General features: G+C 36.0%; 3 protein-coding genes across 3 annotated transcripts; 1 reads left to right on the plus strand and 2 right to left on the minus strand.

The window, feature by feature from the left end:
* Positions 1–2,713: 2,713 nt before the first annotated feature.
* On the minus strand, positions 2,714–3,419 carry RO3G_10143 (uncharacterized protein; the record flags this gene model as incomplete). Its single annotated transcript, XM_067664728.1, has 3 exons — positions 2,714–2,722; positions 2,909–3,066; positions 3,260–3,419. The coding sequence occupies 3 exons, from the start codon at positions 3,417–3,419 to the stop codon at positions 2,714–2,716; spliced, it is 327 nt and encodes a 108-aa protein (XP_067520829.1).
* Positions 3,420–7,976: 4,557 nt separating this feature from the next.
* RO3G_10144 (uncharacterized protein) lies at positions 7,977–9,552 on the plus strand (the record flags this gene model as incomplete). The annotated part of the gene is made up of 4 exons (XM_067664729.1): positions 7,977–8,028; positions 8,081–8,151; positions 8,216–8,412; positions 8,469–9,552. The coding sequence occupies 4 exons, from the start codon at positions 7,977–7,979 to the stop codon at positions 9,550–9,552; spliced, it is 1,404 nt and encodes a 467-aa protein (XP_067520830.1).
* A 2,581-nt stretch (positions 9,553–12,133) lies between these two features.
* RO3G_10145 (uncharacterized protein) lies at positions 12,134–14,980 on the minus strand (the record flags this gene model as incomplete). Its single annotated transcript, XM_067664730.1, has 7 exons — positions 12,134–12,277; positions 12,331–12,439; positions 12,497–13,595; positions 13,640–13,973; positions 14,101–14,127; positions 14,261–14,280; positions 14,335–14,980. The coding sequence occupies 7 exons, from the start codon at positions 14,978–14,980 to the stop codon at positions 12,134–12,136; spliced, it is 2,379 nt and encodes a 792-aa protein (XP_067520831.1).
* Positions 14,981–16,141: the final 1,161 nt, after the last annotated feature.

Here is a 16,141-nt window from a genome sequence, read left to right on the forward strand (position 1 = left end):
AGAGATATAAATAGTAGACTTGTAATGATTCTTTTAAAAACTTAAGATAGTCTTAATAAAGTTCAGTCTCAAAAAGTATTCTTTTGGTTTTAATGCTATTTTGATAATTACCTTACCAGAACATAACAGCATTGTTTAGTAAGGCTTCTATTTGAATCTCATCGATCAAGTTTCGTAGTAAGCAAGTGAGTGGTGCAGGTGATTTGTTTTTTGGGTTATTCCATATGTAGCGGCGATCAACTGTATCGTATGCGGATTTGATATCCAAAAAGGCAAGGACTAGGGTGATATGGTGGTGGCGGCGAAGGATTATGCAGATCTCGGCTAGACATAGGGCTTAATCCAGTGAGCCTCTGGCCTCACGAATACTACCCTGAGCTATATTCAAGGGAAAACTAGGGTCAGCAAGAAAGCGTTGTAAACAGTATTCGAGCAAATTGCGGAAGATCGAGGTGAGGCTGATTGATCTATGGTTGCCAGGTTCGCTTGGATCTCATTTTTTATAGGTTGGGATTACTTGGGCTACTTTCCAATCAGCCAGTGTATATGGCCTTGCTGTTTCGTGCATTTAAACAAGGCATTTCATTTAAAGGCTTAAATGAGCACGCGGCGTTTCACTGTTTCGTACGGTTGTATCATTTTTAATCCTTATACTCTTTGATGAGTTTTAATAATAATAATAATAACAATAATAAAACTCTGTATCCAGAAACTACAATATCAAAGCTTGATTAAAATTCGTGTCTATTTCAATAGTAGTTCCTTTTTTGTACTAATTGTACGAGAACCAAATCACATGAATGTAGTACATATGCTTTTATAGAAACATACCTTTATCTTATCGAGCTTGCAAAGACTAAATCTGGTCGTAATATTAAAGTCTCTTTGCCTAAAATTAATACGTACTATAGAGCTATTATGGAAACGCTTACAGTGATAATATCCCATTGATTTCTCTTTTTTAATAGTAATAAAAGTTGAAAAGGACAAACTTGATGGACTTTCTGAAAATGATTACGCAATCACAAAATGATGACGTTACATTCTACTAATAAATTAATTGCAACGCAAATTATAACAAAACTATAGATTTCATATCGCTATAAACCTCACACAATTGGTCCTAGATTAACGTCCTGGTTACAGCCGGTCTTAAACTGTAGGATCATAGTAGTTTAGGGGTGGTTCGATTGTGAACGGTCTCCGTGGGCTTTGACGAGCAGTCCTAGCTCTTAACGCAACTAATCCAGACGGTAGAACCCTGAAGGCAGAGTTGGCTTGTTGAAAAAGTAATTGAATGTCGATTGCTCTGGAGACAAGTTGTTCATCGGGACTGTTTTGCTTCATGATGATGCTTACTATTGATCGTTAAATCTTCAAATACATCAGGTAACTTGAAATATTAAATTACAAATTCTAAATGATAGTAACTCTTATTTTTTATAATGCATACTACCCTGAGGATAAATATGAAACTATATTACATATTCCAACGCGAAAACTCTGAAGTCCAAAGTCTATCCTTCGATTGCGAAACTCATTTTAAGAAAATGCCCAAGGCTGTAGCTTAGCTGATAAGTAAATACACACAGCAGCTTTGGCTTATAATGCTCTTCTATTCTAATATTGATATGCGTTAGAGAATCGACTCAAGCATCAAAGTATACTTTTACTACATTGGCTGAACCTTTCTCCAGTCCATACATGTTTGAAAGAGTGCAATACGCTCAGTTGAATCTTTCATGATGGGTTGATATTGTAAAGAAAAGATGAAAGAAGAGTCTGAGAAGAACTTATTCCAAAGTATTCTATTTCTTTTTTCTTTACAAGCCTCTAAACAGAGTTGGATCAAGTTTCATACCATTGGCTTGTTTTTTCATTTTATATAATAGTACTATTTTTTCCCAACATAGCCAATTTAAAGGTTTTTATTTTACTTTATTTTATTTTATTTTACCATGAATACTTTTGGATCTCTCATCAACAATACAAACCAAATAAACTATACTTGGTGTTTCAACACGAGTATGGACTCGTCTTTCCTTTACTTGAAGCTATTAAGCAACTTGGTTCTATTATCTTTGGGATTGCTATGATACTAAGCTTTTCAATACCACTATCAATTTAACTAACCTATCTATTTTAAAGCACAAGTTCAAGCAAGGCAAGCTTAGTGATGTGGAAACACTCGGTCCAAGGATGATTGAGGCCAGTGGAGCAATACCTTTAGAATAGCTTGATGATTTCGTTCAACGTTCCGTAAATCAAGTTGAGAACTGCTTAAATAGTCGCCCCTATATAAATATATTGCTACATTTCGATTACATATGACCAAATATACGTGATCAAAAGTATTTGAAAACGAATTGGTCAATAAAGCAATTTGATTTAGACACTTTGCTTAAAAGAGTGAGCAATCAAGCTTGCCTCTTTTGGGCCAAACTAACCCTCCTAAAAAAAAAAGAAAAAGAAAAAAAAATTAAAATATTACTATATTTTGCGTATGTATAATGTAACTTGGATAAATGAAAATGTTCTTCAAGAAATTTATGAAGTAAAGAAAAAAAAAAGGTCGTGATGAGAATACACATCGCATTTATCTTATTTGTTTACTGATGATTTTTTATTTGGTTTATAAGATGCATCATTTATTATATATTTTATGGGCTTTGTGGACCATCCATATTTAAACACTTGGCGTGCTTCCTTTCATTCAGCCGGACTATTACACAATCAATGTAGTCTTTTAGTGCCACATCCGGCTCCGAGTCATGGCCACTTGCATAGGCTTGATGCTCAACCTTTAGCTGATTAAGGACGTTTATTGTCTCTTCAAGCGCGTCCTGTGATTGTTCATGTATTAATAAAATGTTATCTTCCTTCTTTGTCAATGACACAATATACTCACAGCCAAGTTCAAGTCTAATTGAATGAAGTGCTTCAATGGATTCACTTCTTTTGCATCATCATCATCCAATTTCAAAAGTATTTCGCTCCTGTCTAATTTTATCATGAGCGAAACGTTTGCTTCAGGAAAACTGATTGACCAGTGTCGTACAGCAGAGCCTAGGGAGATACAAGAGTAACAATTAAAGATGTTAGCATTAGTACAACAGCTTTGAAATTGTTCATCAAAGAGTTGTTATATTTTTTTACCGTGTGCATATATGAAGTATATCTTCAGAAACTTGAAAGTATTGAACGATGCATACTTATACTTGCTTGCTATGTGTTTCATAATACAGTGTACCAAACATACCTTTGTAATGGTCGAATGAAGATTTTATATCTATTGCCTTGTCATAGGCAGAGGATGCTTCCATGATCAAGGCCTCGAGGTTGTTCACCCGTAAAACACCATCAGCATAGTATTTATAACGGCCATCTGTCTGACCATCTGTCTTTAATTCGCTCGTCATTGACTTCAGCTCTTCTTCTCCTGAAAAAAAGATTGCTTTGTGTCCCTTACTACGCAGATATCCTGCTACGGCTTGTTGTGCTGGCCACAAAGAATCTGACTTAAAGCAGTCCTCGCTATGGATCAAGGTCTGACCATCCATCGGAAAAGCTGTCTTCATGCTAAATTGATTGTTATGAACGATTAGTATGCTTGAATGAAATCAAAAGAAAGGAAATAAAACTCACAAGATGTCTAACATGTCCAACAAAAATTCCACTTGATCATCATTGTTTTCATGAACATTACTTCGCAGCAACTTCATTCCTTCTCTCATTTGTTGAATATCTTCCTACAGTAGAAATTATAACATTGGAGTATTGAGTATGAAATAATGCGACCCAGAGCTTGGACTTACTGCTTCCAAGATTGATTTGTATGGACCTTGACACGACTGTAAAATTGGCATGTGGGGAGGAGGAGGTATCTCTCGTACAGTGCGTGTGTATAAAGATTCAGGCATACAGAGACGGCAATGCGTATTTAGGCAGCTGATGGCGAGGGCAGGGTTTGGGGGCCCCACCCAACAACCAATCAAGGCACCATCGTATACATCGGCTTCTTTCTTCATAAGCCATTGGTAGCCACAAGATGGGGTCGAGAGTTATTGTTGGTCGACAGCTGGATAGTAATTTGGAGCTCTTACCTTGGATCTGTTTTTCAAGTTTAAAATGGAGGATATTCTTTTTTTTTTTCGCTCTAAAGCCTCGGGTATCTAAGTCGGTTATTGTTGGCGGCATCAATATCCACAGAGCAGTTTTTGATGGTCTATACCATTGATGATCTCTTGTGTGCTGTATGTGTGGCATTAAGCGATACAACAGTGTGTCCTCAGATAAAGATAATGAACGAAAGAGGAATTGGACTTGCAGGATAGTTATTCTTTCTTTCATTGTGGATAACTTAGCCAAATGAAGCATCACCTTGGTGGGTATTTTTCCAGACGTATCGTAGATCTTACATATGCATTTGTCTTGTGCCTCCTCTAAAGTTTTTAGCTGAGTGTGATTGAAGCAGTTGAGAGTTATGCCATATTCCATTTGTGGCCGAATTATTTGAGCATAAAACCGAGGGCATAGGAGCTTGGAAAGTCCAGACGGATTTACCCCAATAGAAGATAGGACATTCATCGTAGACATGGCTTTGAAAATATTGCTTTAAACAAGCTTCTTCGGATCAAGGTGACCGCCTGGTTTGAAGGGTATTCCTAGGTAAGCAAAAATTGTTGCTTGCGGTAGAACTTGGTCATAGATCGCATATTCTATTGTTTGTGGATGGTTATTCAAGATGACACATTTTGAAGGATTCCACTGGTACCCCATTTGTATACTATGTTCTTCACATTTTCATAGTAGGTCAACCATTGTTGAGCTGTTGGCTATTAAAACCACGCCATCCGCATAGAGTAAGCAATTCAAGAGTGGCGCTAACTGTATTATCTTTTATAATTTGATGGCGTAGGTATACTGGAAGTTGATTTATATATACCGAGTAAAGATCTTCTCGCTCTGCAGGGATGCGGTCAGCATACTTTGGATCACGAAGTCCTTGGGGATCGCAAAGATGAAAGTCCTCTTTGATGATAACTTTGAAGCGCTGCAGTTGTTGTCGGAGCTCGTCTTCGTAACCATTGTGGATCAAAAGGGCGACAATGTTACGATAAAGTAGTGTATGTCAGTGATGCGGTTATTATTAATATCCAATTTGCGTAAGCGAGAGCGGATCTGCCCAATAGGTACTCCAGCCTTCGTAGGCAAGTAGATATATTTAAATCCTTGATTGGCAGAGGGTGGCTGTAACAGATGTGCAGTAGCTTCTTGTCGTTGGGCAGTCAGTTGGTCTTTAATTTACTGAAGTTTTTCAGGTTGATACCATGGAGTTGATTGTAAGTGTTGTTGCGGTGTTTTGAAGAGGAGGAAAATCGGATGGATTCAAGGAGTTTGTAGGATTCGAGGTATTGTTCTATTCATTTAGTTGTTCCTGGATATGTGCAGTCTGAGCTCAAAGTCGTCCAATTTTAGTTCTTGCGGAAGCTAATTCTTTTGTTAGTAGTTGGAGCATGTTAAGGAGAGACTGTGAATCATTTTGATTGTTGTCAGTTTGTGTCTCTTGGGATGACATAGCACCTTGGAAAGATCCAGAAAATTCAAAATTCACTGATGTTTATGTATTTGCATGAGTAGGCTGCCGCAACCAGTACAACGGAAAATAGGTTGTGGAAGCTCAAATTTATTAGAGTCATTTCAGCAGAAAATACCTTTTTCTCGCAATTAGGACATCTCAGAGATTTGCGATGGGTCTCGAAATGAGAAAGTAAGTAATCGATTTCATCCTGTGGTAGGATATTGTTAAGATTATACATGTTATCGTCGTTACTATTACCAGGTTTAGTAGAGCCTGGAGGCATAATTAATGTTTTTCAATGTTTCATTGTTGTTCGTAGTGCGTGTAACATATAAATTCGCAAAAGAACTCAAGAGCACGAATTTTTTTGTGAAGTGTCCCATTAATTTCCAGAAATAGTATACATTAAGGCTTGATTTATTAATGCTTTTTTTCCTCTCTGGAAAACGTATCATAAAAGATTATACTCAGTTAGCCTGTGGGTTTCTATTATGACTGTTTTCGCTACTCATAGAGTATGTTTATAGTTTTTTAATTGTTACTAACATGTATTAATTATATGACAGAGAATATTATAGTCACTAGAATACTTTACAATCAGTTTCATATATTAATGAAAGATAACAAGGATTTTTGTGCACCAAATGGATTAAATTCTGTGATCGCACAGGAATAAGATGGCTCAGAAAGATATCTAGTACTGTCTTGCTGTTTAAAAGCAGTATATCCATCATCATCTTTCAAGGACGCACTGAAGATGCAAGCATAATATAGTTTATATGTAACATGTTCAACAAATAGAGGATATAATCACTTGAAACGAGCCTATGTCATATTGGTCACAAGCATCTGTTGATAACTCAAATAGTTAGAGCCAAAAGCAAGTTATTACTCAAAAACTTGTTAGTGTATGAGTTAAACTATCTCTTGAACACGAATGGGTGCCACATTAGTTTTAAGAAGAGCAAAATAAAATGAAATTACTGTTTTCTATGACATTCCTCAAATAATCAATTCTTTTAGAAAATATACATGATGCCTTCTATGCTTTACTTTTTTTATGCCATTTTCATATAGAACGATGAGATAAATAAAGGCTTCAAGAGATAAGGTTGATATACTAAAAAAGGAGAAATCGACTACATATGTGGTGATGTCAGTCAAATGGGAATTAATACTACTATCATTTCTGGTACAGAGTAACACATTTTGAACATTAATTAGAAATCATGTATTTGGGTAATAAGAGGGCTGTACTTTGTGTGACTAGGAGGGTTTACTTTGTAAATTCTAATTAGTGTTTACCAAACAATATTTTTACATGAGTTATTAATACATGAATTAAATTCAACTTTGTTTCATACAGAATATTAATTTTCAAGGCCTTACTTATAGATTCAGAGTTCAAAATGTTAACTGTGCTTTTTAGAGTCTTGATCTTTTATAAAACTTTATAAACGTCTTTTTATTAAATTCAAAAGAAGTCTAGATTGAATGTTATTATATTGGGTTAGCACTTTATTGGAGAAACACTTGATATTTTTGTTGCCATTCTAGAAAATCCTCAAAGTAAATCAGTTTTTGCCAAAAATAGAACAAATCAAAGGATTGCCATTTATTTATAAATCACGCATAAGCCTGGATGTGAGGATAGAGAAAAGCAATAAAAGATAATAATAACAACTCTGTAAACATGCACGTTCGTACAATCCGAAAATATTTATTTATAAGCAAATGTATTGCTCCTGTGTTTAGCTTTAGGAGACTGCATCACAGTCTAGACTGCTTGAATTGAGGACAATTTATTTCTCCCAATGGAAGCTTAATACGTTTGTATGGTCCAAGTTTTACAGCCCAGGTTTTGTTGACACATATTTCTTTTTTTTTTTTTGTTCCGAGGAATAAGTGCCATGTTACCTCATTCCTTTACAAAAGGTTTTTAATGATTTTTTTGCTTTGCATAAGATAAAAGTGGCAGTAGAGCGATAGAATAGCAGCATAGAAAGGCTTACAATAGAAAAATACTATAGTTCATAGGATTACTGTGCCACTGTACTCAACTTGGTTTAACTACATCACTTCATACGTGGTTGATTCAGGAACAAGCTTCGATCTTTAAAGACTTGAAATAATTTTCAATAGCCCATCTATTGCCTTCTTAACTTTATATTATGTCAATACTCCCATACTATCCTCTCCATCAGAGTCTCTGCGAATTAATTTCGTTTTTTTGATTCATAAGAGTGCATGCTGTCATATTTTCTCTTTTTAAAAGTATTTGAATCCCCGACCCATATTTTTATATAAATAGCTGTCCATTCATCATCAACTACATATATTGAAATCAAGATATATAAAAGTCATATTTTCAAATTTCATATATTCTTCTTCAACTATGCAACCTTCTTTTATTGTTTTTTCCGGTGGATCGGCCTGTAATTTTATAAGTAAGATGACTTTATTATTCATAGGCAACATTACTAAAACGAAAAAAAAAAGCAAGTACATTTCAATCTATTACACCAAGTGTATGTTATGTCCTAGGTGTATCTGATAATGGTGGATCGACAGTAAAATGAATAATAATCAGAAGGAAAAAATCGAATACAGTGACATTAAAGTATACGTGCATAGAGTGAATTATTAAGAGTTCTTGGTGGACCAAGTATTGGTGATTTAAGATCTCGATTGACAAGATTGATTAGCATTGATGGACATGATGCTGAAGAACAAGCTGCAATTAAAGAATTACTTAGTTATCGTCTGGATTCAGCTGGCGATGATAATGACATTAGAGACGATTGGGCTGCTATTGTTGAAGGGCGACACAGGTTTGAAAGATTAGAAAAAAGTCCCAGTTCCCCAAAAAGCTAACTTGTGTTTGTAGGTTGTGGGACAAAATTTCTATTGAAAAGAAGGAGACAATTAGAGGATTTCTAGTGTCTTTTAATTGTGAGATACTCAAGCGAGCTCACAAGCATTTTAATTTTCGAAATGGTTCAATTGGTAACTTTTTCTTGACGGGTGCTCGTTTGTTTTTTGGCTCACTTGAAGCTGCCATCTTTTTATTTTCTTCCATCACGGCGATCCGAGAACCAACTTATGTCTTGCCGGTCATCAACACAAACCACACAGCAGCCATTGCAGCTCTGCTGGATGATGGTCAAACACTAAAAGGACAATGTGAAATCAGCCATCCTGGTTACCATCAAGCAAAAAACAAGATTACAAACCCTATTGATGCTTTTTCAAAGCTAGCCTTACCCAGTTCACCTATTACTAACACTGCAGAGGAGGATGAGATTAATGGCAACTTGATATTTAGCAAGGTGACAGAAGAAAAGCTTTTATCACCCATTTCAAGGATTTATTACATGAATGAGTACGGTCAAGAGATTTATCCACTGCCCAATCCCAAGGTACTAAACCATCTCAATACACGCACTGATCTTGTTTATTCCATTGGATCTCTCTACACCTCTATATTACCTTGTCTCATCTTGCGAAAGGTCGGACACGCCATCGCTCACTCTCCTTCACTGCGGCATAAAATTCTCATCTTGAACGGCACCACCGATCGTGAAACGGACTGTTACACGGCCCTCGATTTCATTGGCACCATCACCAATGCGCTAAATGAAAGTCAACTGATCGATGCTCGACGCGCATTTTACGATGCCCACACAGAAGAAGGCTCCAATTTTTATAGTAGGCCTGTTGATTACGGCTTTCGACGATGGCCACCCCCTCCTCACCTTCAAAAGTTGCGCATCTTTTCTGGACAGCAAGAAGGATACATGGGTGCTAATAGTCCTCGTTTACAATCAAGTGGGACATCCACACCGTTCCCTCCTGAACTTGTACCAAATGAACCACCTTCTACTTATATCACACATTTAATCTACCTTTCCAATTCACGTAAGTTCAATGCATCATTTATCCGAGATAAGAGAGACTCATGTTCGCAATAGAAATACCTGTGGATACAAAATCTATAGAAGCACTTGGTATAAAGTGTGTGGTTGCAGAACCAGACCCAAATTCAGAAGAACCAAGATATCTTTCTGGTCCATTACATGATGTCTTATCAAGTATAACCTCGGAAGCATAAGTAAAAGAATAAATACACTCAATCACAAAAAAAAGGCCTTTTTTGATGGTTATTTTTGTATTTAATGATCAAATTATTGTAATATATAAATGCTCAATTTATGCTACATAACTATATCCAGAAAGCTACGCTTGAAATCTTGAAAACTGATGATAAAAATTAAAAGATAGCAAGTGTATCTAATGCATGGTTATGAAAAGTGGATCCGTCTTTTTGTTTCATTAACTCAGACGTTACTATTCTTTCTAACCATTTTTGACCATTCAGTTTAAGCTGCTATCAACACGAATTAGGCTATCATACACGGTGTTTAATTCTATCTTATTAATGCATGTCCGTATGCTTATCTACTTGCATAGGTTGCAGTATTAAAAGGAATCAAGCTAATGAGTTCCTTATTTAAGGGCTAAATGTACTATTAAAATCTGAAGTAATAGTCTGATATACCTCAATAAAGAGGAGGGGAAATTAAAAGACGTTTTATGAAAGCAAAGAGTGATTTAAAAAGGTAATTGTCAGCAAAGCTTATTTATACTGTCTAGAAAAGTGAATGATGATTATAATAGATATAGTCTCCCTACCCTAATTCAATCAATTGCCGATTCTGAATAAAAGGCAAATTCTTATTTTGTTCCTCTCCTGCCTCCTCCTTTTTTTTAAAAATAAAATAAAATGTCTAATTCGATCAATTTTGGTTATAATAAATTAAAGACAAAGAAGACATAGATACTAATTCATTTAATAAAGTAAATAGTAAAAGAATATTATTAGAACACAGAGGCCATCCTTGTCCAAAATGTAAATGCTTGGATTCAGTTCGATTGACAAGATCCGAAAGACAGTGGAATCTATTTAATAAATGTATATCCAGTCTGGTCCGTGTTCGATACGAATGCTCACTGTGCAAGTGGAAAAATCAAGAGTTACCATTGGATACACTTGTCCAACATCCTAGTTGTTGTCAAAGCAAAAGTTCACTTGAAAGCAAAACGTATCATCCACTGCAGAAATGAACCTGTCGATCGTTTTATATCAAATCTAAATACAAACTATATTTTTTAATAAAGACATGTAATCATTTACTTTATAATTGCATCCATTCGTTTCAGGAACAATCATTAGATTCAATCTGTGAACAGAATGGAATTTTGTATATCTTTTTTTATTTTATATAGCTTGGACCAAATACTGTCTACTAATATCGTTTTCAATAATAGCTTTTTATGTCCTTATAGGGTTCATATGCTATTATGTATCCATAGTATCATGTATCCAGTCTTTGTTAAATTAAAGAAAAAAGAAGAGCGATCGTGTCTTTGATATGTGACATTAGTAAAATATGCACTCTTTTCATACAGTGTACTTTACAAAAGGATAGAAAATAGGCTATGTTTATTTTTGCTATTGTGAAAGAAATCAAAGTCAGGAATGAAACCTTGATAGAGCATTTGTATTGTGAATCTTTTGACGATCGTTCTCCTTACAAGAAAAGCATGTCTCATCTTTGGTAGAGTTGTTTTTTGTCAAAGATAGACATAGCCAACTCCATTGTAAAATCAAGATTGAGTACAACATCTCTCAGAAGCAACGACTTTTTTTTTTATTCTTCTTTTGATTTAATAGCTTGAAAATGGTTAAACGATCTTAAGTCTGAGATTTTTCTTTAGGTCACGATCTGTATGATGACGTTGATAGAAGAAGAAGGGAAGGCTAGATCGCATGAATTTGGTTTTGATAATAAAAGGTGTGCAACTTCAAGAGAGAATAGATGACCATCCATGATGTAAAGTATAGGTCTTGAGTTCTTTTCACAAAAAATATTATATTTTTAATATAAATGGCTTTCTACAGCGAAAATAGTGGCAAGGGATCGAATGAATAGGATACAAGTTAAAGGCATTGTATTTAGTTTAATTAATATAGAAAATGAATGCAGTAATTGATCGTGAAAAATAAACCAATAAGACTAATTTCCGCTTGAATATAAAAAAGGAGAGACCATGTTGTGCCTACTAGCTTTCTTTTTTTTTAAATTTTGTTTCTTTCTAGTAAGAATGTCTAATTCATTCAAGTTTGGTAAATAAAATGCTTTTCTAAAAGAAAACAATTAACGTTCTTTTAGTAAGAAAGCCTCGTAAGAAAGTATCGCTGGAACAAAGAGGTCATCCTTGTCCAAAATGTAAACAGACAAGATCAGTTCGATTGACAAGATCAGAGAGACAGTGGATCTTGTTTAATCAATGTATATCCAATATAATTCAAGTTAGATATGAGTGCTCAAGGTGTAAATGGAGAAATCATGAGTTGCCATTTGATACAACAGAGCCCCTGGAAGATCCTTATTATTATCACAGTACAGATTCACTTAATCACAGACACATCACTACACATCGTCATCCTTAACTACTTGTATGCTGCAATAATAAAAACAAGTACATATTTTATGAAGAAATAGCATTATCATTGGATTTGGATGAAACAATCGTCATCCTTTTACGTCCGTGTGTTGTCTTATTTTTACCCGTCTTTTTTGGTGTTTCAGGAACGCCTAAATCAATTGCGTGTTGAATAACGAGGTTCAATCTCTGCAAACGAAAAATTAGATTCGGTTGTTAGCATCAGGGCTTAGGTTACTTACAGTAGCTAATCTGAATTCAAAATCGTATCCAGAGTAGGTTGATATCGATTCCCACAAGGATCTTGCTCGTTTATAATCTTTTAGACCCCAGCAAGTGTTGCCACATTCCCTAAAAAGTTTAAAGTGAGAAAAAGAAAGCGTTCGGGATCAGAATGAGGATTCTTACCAGTAAGCAAAGGGAACGACCCAATTGGTATGTTTGAATTTGTCCTTATTATCAATGATCCAATTGAGATGAACAATGCCTTCATCAAATCGACTCAGTGCGTTCAGTATGGATGCTTTCATGAGTAACAGTGTACCACGTTGATCATAATAATCGGGCTTTGCTGAATTAGGCACCAACTCCACCTTTCGAAGATCATATTCTAATTTCTCTCGCTCATAAATCAAGACGAGCGTTGATTCTATTGATTCCAAGCACTTTTCAAGCGCATCGGCTTCCATACAACCAAACAGGTTCCAAACACAAAGGATTTCCAAAGCAGGCAAGCTGAAATCCAAGTCTTGGTATCCACTCACCTCAAAAAAGGCCACTCGACTCTTGACAAACTGTTCTGCCTGAGACACACGTCGCTTGTCGATCAACTTGGGTGCCTCTGCAAAGGCCAAGATGGCCTCTGTCCGTTGACCGAGCATTTCCGCACAAGCACCGTAAAAGTATTTGAGGAAGGCAGGCGTACTGTATTTCCCCTCGAGTGCCTGCACACGATCGGCCACACTGGCCCAGTCAAGCTTCATGGCCGTGTTGAACGCGATCTCAAACGTGGCCCGACGGCCGAGATCGGCCCAGTCTGCTTGAGTGACCTCGTGCATGTAGACAAACGATTGTGTGGAAAGTGACAGGTTGCGCGACAGACGAGACACACGACCGGCAAAGAACAAAAAGAAGGCCGAGTTTGGGTAATGCTGCTGAGCGTCCAGCAGACACTCGATCGCGGGCTGGATTAATTCACGTGTGAGGATCTGGGGAGCATACGAGGTGATGGTGACATAATAAGAAAGTAGGATGAGGGAGGCCAGCGGAGATCGAATACGTTTGCCTTCAAGGCAAAGCTTCAGAAGCGCAAAGCCGAGCTGTCTGTCGGCTGTCCATCCAAAGGCAGAGACAATCTTGAGCACCCTAGGCGGTAATGAGGAAAGTAAAAGATGAACGGAGCCAATGCCAAATTGAATACCAGAAATTGTATCTCGATCGATATATTTGTTATAATTCTGGCCCATGCGTTTATATTGCAGCCAAACAAAACTATAGCTTGTGTAAGCTGTTGGCTATGTTAGTGCATGTGTCTACAGCCTATTGCTTTACCTTTTCGAAGATTGATCCCTGCCTTAAGGTATCCAACCATCGTTTCCAGAGATAAATAGACCACAGCTCTCAATAATGCACATTCAGCTCTCACAATGTGAGCACGAAGGGCACCGTTGGATAAAAATTCTTGTTCCATCAATTCCCATCTCTTGAAAGGCCTTGTGTTTGTGGGAAGATGTGTGGTATTCGTACCCATCAGATTAGTGAAATAATCTGACACGGTTTCCTTGATGGGTTTTCCAGAGGATGCTGCCTCGATTTGTGCATCAGCAAATAAATAGGTTTCTGTCAACTTGGATAATGCGGCTTCTGCATCTTTTGGGTTAAAGGACTATACAAGAATAAAATCAGAAACAGACTTTGGTGGGATTGAGTTGAATAAGCTTACGGAAATAGCTGGAAAAAAAAAAAGATTAGATAACGGATTTATCAATTATGTAACGTATACAAGGATTTACCTTTAATGAATGACATGAAGGATAAACCTAATGCATAAAGTGGGTCCCTAAACAAGATCCATTAGCTTTTGTTTCTCCAAACAAGTCTTATTTACTCTTTTGCTTTTGTTTCAAAAACACTCTTTGCCTCTGAAAAGTTATTATTAAATAATAACTGAACCCCTTTCAGCATGTTTTCATCTAATTTTCAATCTGAATTCACTGTGTTTGAACCCTTTGATTTCCTTTGCTTACCATACGCTTCTTGTTCTCTCGGTGGTCGTACGTTTGGTTTGACTCGAGAAAAATTAATGTTGGAAAGGGGAATGACACCGGTGGGGACCTTTTTGTTTTGTTCATCCTCCTTTTTTTCAGAAATAGACAAGTCACTTATTTCTTCATCGCTGATTGTACTTGATGGACTTGGAGCGGTACCAGGTGAGGGAAGATGGATGAAATCCGCCATATTTTGATCTGTGGGTAAATCAACCTGTTTTGTCAGTGGCTTTGGTTTCGGAGAGTTGGGTTCGCTGATAGCTGTCAAGCCTTCTTCTTGATTTGTGCTTTCTTTATCAGACTCAGCTTCCAGCCTGTTTTTACTAGACTCAGTCTGTTCTTTTGATTCTTGGTTGTTTTTAGTAGGTATCGGTGTTTGTTCAATGTCTTTACTGAACTTTGTTTCTTCTTGTTCAACAGTGCTTGTCAATTGTTCATCCTTGTTCTCCTCGGTTATTTCATCGGGTATCGCAATGCATTTCAGTTCGTTTGTTACAGATTCTAATTGTGTATCATTTTGACTTTCTTCATCAGCAGCAAAAAACACATCATCTTCATCCTCACTTTCTTGTCTATATTCATGTATAGCCTTATTCACATCTTCACTTTTTTCCTTCTTGTTCATGCTACTGTCTTTATCTGTCATACTTTAAAGTGTCTTTATATAGAAAAGAATAATAATAAAAAAAGAAGGAAAAGAAAGAAAGAAAAAAAACTTGAATTTTATATTTGCAGTTGTAATTTATCAAACTGATTGGATTGTAGAGTTCAATTGTGTAACTAATTTACTGTATTACAACCTCTGTTGCAAAATGTAAGAACATAAACATGAAATTGTGGGCAGCTTTTTTTTTTTGCAAGAAAAAAAAAATAGAAAAAAAAATGGCCATTTAATCATCCCAATTTCTTTTTATACAAACTTGGCATGTTGGTTTATGGTTTTATTGCTTCTTTTTGATGTATAAAAAAAGAATGGTACTATTTTCAAATAGCGTAATTCTAACTCTCTTTTTTTTTTCCACGAGTCTAGCTACCCTCGGTAATATAATTATAAACAAAAAGCTCCATGTGCATACATACATTCTGTTTTATATCTTTCCTTATCCACATTTAGTTCAACCCTTCTTCTTTCAATATCAACTCTCTTTTACCAGTTCAATTAAAGTAGTTTTGTTTAGATACATTTCAGCTTTGTGCGGACAATGAATAAGGTGGTGCTTTCTCATCTTTTTTGTACACCACTTTCTGCCTCCTCCTCTACTTTAATAAAAAAAAACATTCACCTTTTTTTTTTCTTCCTTTGAAAATTCGTTTGTGAGATCAATCGATATCCTACACATGTGACTTTATACTTTGTAATTATCAAATCTGCTTAACCTCAACATGGGCTTTCTTTTCATCATTTGATGCTCTCATCGTTGTGCTCAGCTGTAAAGCTTGATAAATTACACACCTAAAAAAGAAAGGGGTCCATCTAAAAGATCACTAGAGTTCATATCAAAGGCATGATGCAAAGAAGCAGAAATGACAGTGATTACTTGTTTGGAGCAAACATTACTTTTCATATCAATGATGGATGCCATTCTTTGGATTTGATTTTATTCAAGAGTCTGTACTTGTTTTAGCTGTGAAAAAACTTGACTTGATCAATTGGAAAACTGTTTCTCCAAAGCATACCACTTTTCTTTACGGAAACTATGCAAGCAGAAAAGAGTGTCTTTATGAACACACAGAAAAAAAGGACGTGTATAAATACAGAGATGATTAGATACATTTGAAATCAAAA

Source organism: Rhizopus delemar, genomic scaffold (assembly GCF_000149305.1).
Source record: "Rhizopus delemar RA 99-880 supercont3.7 genomic scaffold, whole genome shotgun sequence".
Taxonomy (NCBI): Eukaryota; Fungi; Mucoromycota; class Mucoromycetes; order Mucorales; family Rhizopodaceae; genus Rhizopus; species Rhizopus delemar.